This window comes from Alligator sinensis, unplaced genomic scaffold (genome assembly GCF_000455745.1).
Source record: "Alligator sinensis unplaced genomic scaffold, ASM45574v1 scaffold442_1, whole genome shotgun sequence".
Taxonomy (NCBI): Eukaryota; Metazoa; Chordata; order Crocodylia; family Alligatoridae; genus Alligator; species Alligator sinensis.
Genome location: NW_005841829.1, coordinates 8,565,461 through 8,577,595, shown reverse-complemented (window position 1 = coordinate 8,577,595; position 12,135 = coordinate 8,565,461). Strand labels below are relative to the sequence as shown.

Sequence of the window (12,135 nt, the reverse complement as noted above, 5' to 3'; positions counted from 1 at the left end):
ACCTTACATGGCTCACAGACAGAGTTAACTGAGTTTTACACTTTGCTTCTGTGACTTTGTGAAACATTATTAAACACTGAAAAAGTAACATAAGCCTGGTTTGCAGGTCCCACAAAATTAATGGGAGAACCATGAATAGCATTCAGATCCTTCTGGAATCTAACTACTACACTGAAATTCTGCCAGGGATGTCCTTTCGCTCCTCATTTATGAGAACTGCATATTCTCTCTCTTTAAAGGGAATGCAGGATGATCTGATTTGAAGAATGTTTTTGAAAATATACATTCAGCCAGGCCTGCTTTATGCACAAGAGGTGGAATAACAAAAAAAATATTAAAAATGCAATTCGCTGTCAGTCCTGTATACTAATTCTCACGAGAATTTAGAAGCATGCTTAAAGAATACAGAGCAAATCTACTTTAGGCTAGATTCTTAATTAATGCACTCCCATACTTAAGATTTAGGGATTTTAATATTACTGTAAATATTGTTGGGAACAGATATCACTATGGCTAGAGATTATCCAATATAATATATGTCTGCTGAAGTGTTACAACAATCCCTTGTTTTTAACTTAAAAACTGCTATGTTACCGTAGGGCCCAATCTTGCTGACACTAATATCATTACTCATGTTGGATAATAGCTTACTCCACAAATAACTCCTCCTAAATCAGTGGAACCACTTCAGGAGTAAAATCCTACAACATGTGAGTAAGGTTATCTGTTTCACTGAAATCAATGTCATAATTCTCATATATAATTCTCACAATTCTTTACTGACAACATGTTCAAATCATCAACAGATAGGTGCCAATAGGTGCAGAACAGCACACAGTTCAGAGTGACACATCCCCATGGGGATAAGAAACAGGGTGAAGACAAGCACAAGCAAATACCTTTAATGAGTAAAAGCTCACACAGCAGTAACCAATTAGTCAACAATAAACAGTACACATGCTTTCATACTAACACTAGAAGTCTAAGAGCAAAGGTGGGGGGGAACTTGAATGCTTAGCAGTAAATAATGATACTGATGCAACAGGTATCTATGAAACATGGTGGAATGAGGATAAACAATGGAATACTGTAATACCAGAAAAACCTAGTGATCGACCTAGTGATCGATGGGAAGCTGGGTGACAGCGACCACGAGCTGATCACCTTCACCATCCGCCGAAAAGCTGGCAAGTCGGTCAGCAACGCGCAAGTCCTTGACTTCAGGAAAGCCGACTTTGACAAGCTCAGGAGGCTTGTCAGTGAGGCCCTAAGGGACCGTGACCACAGGGAGAGGGGAGTTCAAGAGGAGTGGTTGCTCCTCAAGGGAGCGATCCTCAAAGCACAAACTAAGTCTATTCCATCTCGGAGGAAAGGCAGCAAGAGGGCACAGCAGCCCCCCTGGCTCTCCAGGGACCTAGCAGATCTCCTGAGGCTAAAAAGAAAGGCCTACAAAGGGTGGAGGATGGGAGTCACCTCCAAGGAGGATTATTCTGCACTGGTCCGGTCCTGTAGGGAGCAGACCAGGAAAGCCAAGGCTGCAACTGAACTCCAGCTAGCTTTGAGCATCAAGGACAATAAGAAGTCCTTTTTCAGATACGTGGGGAGCCGGAGGAAAAGCAGGGGCAACATTGGACCCCCGCTGAACCAGATGGGGCAACTGACAACTGACGCCCAGGAAAAAGCCAACCTATTAAATAGGTACTTTGCGTCAGTCTTTCATCAGTCCCATGGGACACCCATGCCCGCTACAGGGCCGGGAAGTCCGGGTGAGGGTGATCCCCTGCCCTCCATTAATGCTGACTTTCTGAAGGAACATCTTGAGAAGCTGGATACCTTCAAGTCAGCTGGCCCTGACAATCTTCACCCCAGGGTACTCAAGGAGCTGGCGAGCATCATAGCCCAGCCTCTAGCACGGATCTTTGAAAACTCTTGGCGCTCTGGTGTAGTGCCCGAAGACTGGAAGAAGGCCAATGTGGTGCCTATCTTCAAGAAAGGGAGGAAAGTGGATCCGGCTAACTATAGGCCCATCAGCCTGACTTCTATCCCGGGGAAGATCTTAGAAAAGTTTATTAAAGAGGCCATCCTTAATGGACTGGCCGACGCCAACATCTTAAGGGATAGCCAGCACGGGTTTGTTGCGGGTAGGTCTTGCTTGACCAATCTCATTTCCTTCTACGACCAGGTGACCTATCACCTGGACAAGGGAGAAGAGATTGATGTCATATATCTTGACTTCAAAAAAGCCTTCGATCTGGTGTCCCATGATCGCCTCTTGGAGAAACTGGCCAATTGTCGCCTTGGGTCCTCCACGATCCACTGGCTGGAAAATTGGCTCCGGGGTCGGACCCAGAGGGTAGTAATCGATGGAAGTCACTCATCGTGGTGTCCTGTGACCAGTGGGGTCCCCCAAGGCTCTGTCCTTGGACCCATACTGTTCAACATCTTCATTAATGATGTGGACACTGGAGTCAGAAGCGATCAGAACTGGCCAAGTTCGCCGATGACACCAAACTTTGGGGCAAAGCATCCACACCAGAAGACAGGCAGGTTATCCAGGCTGACCTGGACAGGCTCAGCAAGTGGGCGGACGAGAATCTGATGGTGGACCAAAATGCTGGCTTGCATCCATAGATGCTTCTCAAGGCAATCCCGGGACGTCATTCTCCCCCTGTACTCGGCCTTAGTGAGGCCGCAGCTGGAGTACTGTGTCCAGTTTTGGGCTCCACAATTCAAAAAGGATGTGGAGAAGCTTGAGAGAGTCCAGAGAAGAGCCACGCGCATGATCAGAGGTCAGGGAAGCAGACCCTACGATGACAGGCTGAGAGCCCTGGGGCTCTTTAGCCTGAAAAAGCGCAGGCTTAGGGGTGATCTGATGGCCACCTACAAGTTTATCAGGGGTGACCACCAGCATCTGGGGGAACGTTTGTTCACCAGAGCGCCCCAAGGGATGACGAGGTCGAATGGTCACAAACTACTTCAAGATCGTTTCAGGCTGGACATAAGGAAGAATTTCTTTACTGTCTGAGCCCCCAAGGTCTGGAACAGCCTGCCACCGGAGGTTGTTCAAGCGCCTTCATTGAACACCTTCAAGATGAAACTGGATGCTTATCTTGCTGGGATCCTATGACCCCAGCTGACTTCCTGCCCTTTGGGCGGGGGGCTGGACTCGATGATCTTCCGAGGTCCCTTCCAGCCCTGATGTCTATGAAATCTATGAACCAGGATACAAATTATACAGGAATGACAGAGTAGGTCATATTGGTGGGGGAGTGGCACTCTACATCAAAGACTGCATCAAATCAAATAGGGTAGATTTTCCAACTGATACGAGTGGTATCATAGAGTCTTTGTGGATAGAAATCTTGGGTTTCAATAGAAACAGTACTTCTAGGGATATACTACTGACCTCCAGACCAGGATGGCAGTAACGAGCTAGAAATGCTAAAGGAGTTAAGAGAGGCGGTGACAGCAGAAAACACAGTAATAATGGGGGACTTCACCTATCCACAAATAAGCCTGGGTCAATCTAACGTCATGCTAGGATGCTGAGACCAAATTTCTAAATGTTATAAAAGATTGCTTACTGGAGCAGCTAGGTCTGGAACTTACAAGAAGACAGGCCATTCTTGACCTAGTCTTAAACAGATCACAGGATATGGTGAAAAGAGTCAGTGTCACCGAGTCATCTGGCAATAGTAACCACAATGCAACTGGGTTTGACGTCTGAGTAGGAGGGGAGACACACATCTACACAGTGGCTTAGCCTACAAGAGACGCTGACCGCACGGTAGCTCATTATTAGCATTGCGTGGCATGAAGCAACACTACTGTGCAGTAGTAACAAGCTACTGCAGTCAGCATCACCTGAAAGCCATTTGGTGATGCTACTGCACAGTAATATGCACAGTCACTTAGTACTTGTGTATACTAGTACTAAATGATTGGGCACTAACAACTGCTCAGTCAGTGTCTCACATAGACATGGCTAACATCCTTTAACTTTAAAAAGGGAGATTACATCAAAATGAAGAAGCTAGTAGTTAGAAGTTAAAGGAGGTGAGGAACTTTCAGGAAGCATGGGAACTGCTTAAGAACATCATATTGGATGCACAGAGCAAATGGCTACTGCAAGTAAAAAAAGAAAAGAAAAGCAGACCAAAAGAAAGCCAGGATGGTTTAATAGCACAGTTGCAGATGCAATAAGCAGAAACAAGGTTTCTTTCAAAATGTAGAAGTCAAATCCTAATGTTAAAAAATAAAAAGAGCATAAACATAGCAAAGCAAGTGTAAAACAGTAATAAGACAAGCTAAGAGAGAATTTGAGGAGAAACTTGCTAGACACACAAAAGATAACAATAAAAAATTATTTCAGTACATTAGAAGCCAAAGACCTGCCAGGGAACCAGTTGGGCCTTCGGCTGATCAGGGTGTAAAAGAGGTGCTCAAGGGTGTCAGAGCCATTGCTGAGACACTAAATGTATTCTTTGCATCCGTCTTCACAGTAGAAGATGTTATAGAAATTCTCTCACTTGATCCACTCCTCTCCAGGCACAAGTCAGTGGAACTGACCCAAGTTGAGGTTTCAATAGAGGAGGTCGTAGAGGAAATTGAGAAACTAAACAGTAGCAAATCACCAGGACCTGATGGCATTCACCCTAGGATCCTTAAGGAGCTCAGATTGTAAATTGCTGAACTCCTAACTGTAGTATGCAACCTATCATAAAAACAGTGTCAGTACCAGGGGGCTGGAGGGTGGCCAATGTGACTCCCATATTTAAAAACGGCTCTAGAGGGGATGCAAGGAACTACAGGTCAGCAAGCCTAATTTCTGTTCTAGGAAAACTGGCAGAAACAATGATAAAAAAAGAATTGTTCAGCACATGAATGAAAATGACTTGCTGAGGAGGAATCCACATGGCTTTGTCAGAGGGAAATTGTGTCTTACCAACTCACTAGAATTCTTTGAGGTTGTCAACAAGGGGGGATTGGGGGGGTCCACTTGACACAGTATATTTGAACTTCCAAAAAGCCTTTGACAAGGTCCCCCATCAGAGGCTCTAAACTAAATTAGGTAGTCATGGGATTACAGGGAATGCCCACTCATGGATTAGAAATTGCTGTAAAGATAGAAAGCAGAGTGAGTATTCATAGTCAATTTTCAGGATGGAAAGAGGTAAACAGCAGGGTCCCTCAGGGATCTGTGCTGGAACCAGTGCTGTTTAACTGATGAATAAATAAATGATCTGGACAGGGGGGTGAGTAGCATGCTGACCACTCTTGCCAATGACACAAAATTACTCAAAGTGGTAAAGACCAAGGCTGACTGTAAGGAACTACAGAAGGATCTGGCATGACTGAGCCAGGGCAACTAAATGGCAGATACAATTCAATGTAGATAAGTATAAAGTGAGGCACCTGGGCAAAAATAACCCCAACTATTACACTACGATGGGTGCTACATTAGGCGTTACCACACAGAAAGAGGTCTGGGAGTCATTGTGGACAGTTCATTAAAAACATTAGCTCCGTGCTCAGCAGATGTCAAAAAGGCAAACCAAATGTTAGAGATTATTAAGAAGGGAATTGTAAACAAAACAGAAAGTATCATTATGGCTCCTTATAAATCCATGGGGCATCCACACCTTGAATACTGTGCCCAGTTCTGGTCTCCACACCTCAAAAAGTATATAGAAGAACTACAGAAGGTACAGAGAAGGGCACCAAGAATGATTAATGGTATAGAGGTGCTTCCATATGAAGAGAGACCAAAGAGGCTAGGTCTATTCAGTTTAGAAAAGTGATGCAGGGGGTTGATGTAGTGGAGGGGGGGGGGAATGTTATAAGGGTTTATAAAATAGAAAATGGTGAAAAGAATATACATCAGGATTTATTATTTACTATCTCTCACAGTACAAGAACTAAGGGTCACAAAATGAAGCTAGTGGGTAGTATGTTTAAAATGAACAAAAGGAAGTTCTTTTTCACACACTGTGTAATTAAAGTGTGGAATTCATTGCCACTAGATGAGGAAACTGAAAGTTTAGCCAGATTCAAAAAGGGATTGGATAGAAGGGGCATTAGTAGCTACTAAGCATGAGTTAGGTGTACAGACTCTGAATCAGAGAACTTAAATGCTGGAAGTTGCAAGTGAGAGAGGAGGAGGCAAGGTGGGGCGGGGGCAGGAGGAGAAGCCCTAGTCATACCCACTTCATTATCCTTTTCAGCATCTACTCTCTTCCACTGTGACACAGGATACTGGGCAAGCTGGATATATGGTCTGACCCAGTAAATGTCAATTCTTATGTTTTTATATATCTTTTCTTAAAAAAAGAATGATGGTATATTATATCTCATACAAATGATAAGGGATTCCAGCCAATGTCTATTTACCCACTCTCTCCACAATGATAAGGAGAAGGAAAAAAGCTTAATATTCACACATAGAAAACATTCATTTGCTCTGGATAAGACAAGCAAGTAGAAATTTTCAAAGCTTATATAAACGCAAGTAAAAGGACTGGCAGATGACTCTATTCTATTTTTCCCCACACTGAAAGTGTGGAAAACCCCAACTGCATCAGCTGCAGTGCAACTTCACTGAAAACAGGGTAGGCCAAGAAAATGAAATGCAGAGGCAGCTGTTTCTGTGGTCTCATCAAATATGATCAAAGAAAGTGTGAAGTCATATCTGGCAGGTTTGAGATTTTAAAGATATAGTCAGATGCAGTCATTTCTATTGCAACCAATAGGCTGAAATAGCTGTTATGCTATTCATCCCCTGGTAGGTGGGTGAACAGGGATCTCCTTGTATAAGGCCTCTGTAAGACAGCTTTGAGTAGGAGGCCAGAACTCAGTCCTTCAAGCATAAACTATTCTCAAATAAAATTAAATGCAAATAGTAAAGTGTAGTATGAGGAACTGAGGACAAAACAAGGATATAAAGAAACAAAACAAGAGATGGGGATGGCTACAAAATGAGACAGACATTTAAAAATATCTACAGTAATAAATGAGCACACTGTGTATTTTCACATACTAATAAGAGGCATTCAGCTAAGAAATAGCTACAATGAAAAAATGGCAAATATGGTATAAATTACAAGGCTAAGATGAGCATACTAATCTTTAGAATTCTACAAAGGCAGACCAGATGTCTTCACATATATTAAGCTGTATTATATTAAGCTGTTTATTCTTTTCACAGTAAAATGTTCTCATTCTTTCATAAGCCAACCAGTATATTATATATTTAACAGGGTATCAAACTTACAAGGGGAAAAGGTTTAGGATACTTAGAGGCTGCTTGAAGTAAAGGTTTTGGTCTGACAAGGTTTCTATCTGAACCTAAAATAGAGCAAGGCACTTGGATTTCTACTGGTTTTGAAACTTGGTTCACAACTGCGCTGTAGGGATAACAAGGCTCTTATTTTTACATTAGTGTCCACACAGGGGCCTTACCTTGCTTCTTCCTATATGCTACCCCCAATGTCCAAAATTGTCAGTGATCCAAAATCTCATCTTGCATACACCAAGACAAAGGCTCACTACCATTGTTATTGCAAATAATGGGATTCTCATCACTCACTTGAATGGAGCAGGACTGGAGCTACATTACAGGTGTAACTAAGACACAGACGTGGCCCAAGGGGACTTATTCTCTTAATTGAAAAAAGTTTTATACTGGTGTAACTCCACTGGCTTCAGAGTTGCTCCTACTTTAATATAAATTAAGAGGATAAGGCCCAATGCCCTTTAAATTAGGCTTCCACACAATAGTTGGGGACTGTTAACGCAAAACAGGATTCCTTACTGAATCAGTGTAAGCTTTAGCACTGAAGTAGATACACTCCTGCTATGCTGGCTTCCTAAAAGGTATATGAGAATGAGAGCTCAGTTTATTCACAGATGCCTCATTAGAGAAAATATTAACAGGCTGAAATCACAAGGGAGACTGAGGCACTGAAACACAGTCTGTCAAGCTCAACTTTTAGACATCCTGCTGCTTAGTGGAATCAATAGCCCTAAGCAACATGCCCTGTCTCTTTATACAATGCATGGGAAGAGTTGGGCCCTAAGCATGGGATTCACAGAAACCAGCTTGTTAAGCACAGTGCTGTCTGAACTGCTGCATAGGAAATGGTGATGAGAGGGGTCAGGCTTAAACCCCACTCTTCTGATCTATATTCCAAGCAAAGCAGAACACCTTCAACAAGTCGGTTCTCTGAAACTACTCTTCCTGCCACAATACTACAGAGGCTGGTGGTTAGAACGCACAACTGGGGGTACAAAAGGTGGGTCTGAGTCCCTTCAGCTGATATCTATTTGGTTAGGGATGCCACCACACCTTCTTTTAGCTACCTTTTAATCATGCTCTGGTGAGATGGACAAAGGAATGTCCATCTTGTAAATTTTGATGGGTCATAGGCATGAACTGGACCCTAGATGCTCAGCTTTGTTGACAGTTAGATAATTGTGCATATGCCCAACAGTTGCAGCGTAGTCTCTAGAGGATTGTATCAGTGAAAATGTAAGTGCTGAGGGACTTAGGTAAGGCTTTGTGAATGTCCGTGATGCCCTAATATTGGACTAGACCAGGTAATCTAAAGAAAACACATGACACACAACTCACCTTACAGGAACAAACAGAGCACCTATCTTCCTTCAGTGTCCACACCTGACCATTTCGCTTCAAGCCACCTTCATGTGGGCAATCCCCAGTGCAAGATGGTCCTGATGGACACAGACAATCGAAACCACCTGCCAAGTTCACACAGGCTGAATCATTCCAACAGGTGTGGATCCTTAGGGCACATTCATCGATATCTGCAAAACACAGCCAATTTATAGTGTCTTGGAGGTTTGTTTCCAGTGACAAATTGTTCATTCATTATTAAACAGTTATTGCTTGTCTCCCTGGGTTGTTGGAGGGTGTCTTCCTCCTGGTATATTCTGTATTTGTTGGAAACAAAACAGAATTACTATGTTCTGTTATGATTCCACTGCTGACTCCTGAAACCACTTACAGTATGCTCATTTGTAAATGCCGACATTCCTAGTAAAGCTATACAGCAATGATGAACTTGAACCACCAGGGAAGGTGCTTCTAGTTAGTAGGAACTGGCAGACAGTTAGAGTGACTGTCTGCCAATTAGGCCACCTTCTGTTCTGGGTTTTAGACTGAAATAGAAAAGCACCATTTTCATAAGCTCCTACCACGATCTAAGCTTCCTCAGACTAATGACAAGCAATCACTACCCTTTCCCATAGAAAGAAGAAGAGAATAAAAGGAAAGGCATCAGAACACTTTCTATAGAAACGAAATCCTCAAGGTCTGAAAGTATACAAAATCATGTAGTAAAAGCGAGGTTCAACAAGGCAACAAAGATTTTAGCACCAACCATTGAAAAAGTTAATATTTTTCCTAGGTGCTTTTAGGAACTACTTAACTACTAAATGATATGATGCATTACTGCACAGGGTTGAAATTGCTGGCAGGTGATTATTGCAGGTGGGAATTTCCCTGGGACACCAAAGACAACACCCTTCCTTTTATAACAAAAAAAAAAAAACCATGAAATCATTTCGCTAAGACAATCTGGAAAATAGCTATGTTTCTCTAGAAAATCTTTATTAGAGCTCTGTTTAAGAAAATGTTTACAATTATAGTGCAAGTGAATATATAGCTCTTGTTTCCATAATGTACATTAACAACCAAAAGCTTAATCAAGGGGGGGAGAGAAGTTTATTTGGATGAGATGAAGCATATTATATAAAAAGATGAATACATAAAAATGCTTTTTAATGTGTGTGTGTATATTCACATATAACTATGAAAATATAAATTGGAACAGATAGTAAAATCTCATATAATACTTTTCATTCTGAAGAACACATTTATACAAATATTACAAATTATGCAGAAGAATCACAAAATGTACCACTTAAAATGCAGTGACTTCTAGGGTGAAATACGCAACTATTTAATGGGCAATAGTTAAGTATCACATACCAATAGTACCTAACGTTTAAGAAAAGCAGTGGAGAATATAATATACATTATTACATGGAAATTATGGTGTTAAATTTCCCAAAGATGACATGGCTAACAACCATGCTACTTCTGTGGCAAATGCCATAACCTCTTAAACTGGTCAGAAGTTTGGATTATCTTTTTTTCAGGAGTAAAGGGTGCCTTCTAAACAAGTGATACGATGGAGCTTTAACTGCATCACAAATGGTACTTCTTAAAGCAGGTTGTCAAAGACACCAACCTGCAGAGTCCCATCATCTGGCCCACTATGTCACCCTTAGGTCTTGCACTGGATCCACACGCTGCATGCGGTGTGTGCTGGACCAGTAGCCTATGCTCAATGTCAGTTCTTGTGGAAGGCTGGTCTGAGGTACCTGTGGCACCCACTCTGGACCAGCCCTGCACACTAGATCCAATATGTGAGACTGGTCTGTGGGCCTAATGAATAAATTATTCCAGTGGGTCATATGATCGTAGTGCAGGGGTCAGTAACATTATTGGGCAGAGTGCCTCCCTGCAACACCTGCCAAAAACACCTGCACCTTGACTTGTAAGATGATATGCTGGGGCGGACAGTGGGGAAGCTCTGAAGAGCCTGATCCTTGCTGTGGCAGTGCAGCCCCGGCACCTTCCCTGCCACACCCCCCGGCTCATATGCCAAGCAAAATGTCTTTGCATGCCATACTCTGTCACCCATGCCGGGGGTTGCCTACCCCTGTCTTAGTAGTTTGAATTCCAAAGTCACTTTTTGTATTTTACTCAGGTTTTACTCACATAAGGACAACTTTTACATGCATATGGTCTGAGTAAACAATCAGAAACATCTTCAGAATTTGGATCGATGAGAAAAAAGTTTCCGTAATGCAGGTCAAGTGAACTAGTTATCATAGCCAGGACAGCAAACCTCTCAAACTGGCTATTATTTCACATTTAAATTTACAGGTGGTAGGGATGGACTGGAAATGCCAAGCAACCTGCTGACCAGCACAGCTGAATCAAAAATATAGGTCAGCAGCAAATCGCTAATCCTCCCTTCCCTTTACCTCTTCTACCCCAGAACGAAGATGAAGCAAAGAGGGAATTGTACCTTTGAGTGTCTGGTGAGCACAGAGTCTGCTGGACTTACTCCTAGGTTGATGCAATTTACATATCGCATCTTATTCAACGTTATTTGACCCTTAGACTTCCTACGCACTACTGTATTTTTCTGCCTTATTTCAAATAAATGAAAAAATATATCTCCATGTGCACACTTTGCCCCCATTAGTTTTCTTCCCATCATCTTTTTAATAAATAGGCTATCTAGAAGGGGCCATTGTACGTGGTATAAAAGGCACTTTATGATTTGAAATCAAAGCTCGCGGTCTATTGTTTATCAGGTGCCAGAGTATTAAAAAAAGAAGAAAAGCCTCAAACAATGACATAAACAAAGCCATGGATATGGAATTAGTTGTTTCAATGGAAGATGATAACCAATTAGCTATTATGGAACTAAGAGTATTCTTTAAAAAACCATGTGCTATTTATCCTTTCACTAGACCTTGACTTGTATTTTATGTTGAAAACAAATATACAAATGCAACATACACTTTGCTGTTGGTGATTTCACATTTAATAGATCCAAGCATTGTCAATATTTTCTTCCCTGCAACAATAAGGCCTCCCTAAATAGCATATATATAATATGCAGCAGGATTAGAGTTCAGATTAGAAGAGTAGATTTAACAGTTCAAAACTAAAAGGATTTCACAGATGAATATAGAGCCATATTGCCTACACAGTTCCATGTAATTGCTTTACTTATGACATAGAAAACTAATTCTGCTTCCATGCAATTTAACAGATTTATGGAAAGCCAGATGTTAGCAATTATGGAAACTGACATTATTCATATTCTCAGTACTACAGACCTGTTTGCACTGCACAAAACCAACTTAATCTATTATATGTAACCAAAAGGGAAGAAGCACCCTATTTACTTACAGCAATTGCTGCTCTCTGCTGAGTGCACATAAAGAAGATGCCCCACTGAGAGTTGCCCAACCTAGCAAGCAGGCCATTCATGAGGAACAAGCCAATCAAACAAAAGCCAAGTAACATGTACT

General features: G+C 42.0%; 1 protein-coding gene across 1 annotated transcript in view; it reads right to left on the bottom strand.

The window, feature by feature from the left end:
- Positions 1-12,135, bottom strand: part of NELL1 (neural EGFL like 1) — a 537,948-nt gene that overhangs the window by 14,877 nt on the left and 510,936 nt on the right. The window contains exon 17 of the mRNA XM_025199761.1: positions 8,630-8,823. Coding sequence (XP_025055546.1) covers positions 8,630-8,823 — 194 coding nt within the window. The remainder of the gene's footprint in view (positions 1-8,629; positions 8,824-12,135) is intronic.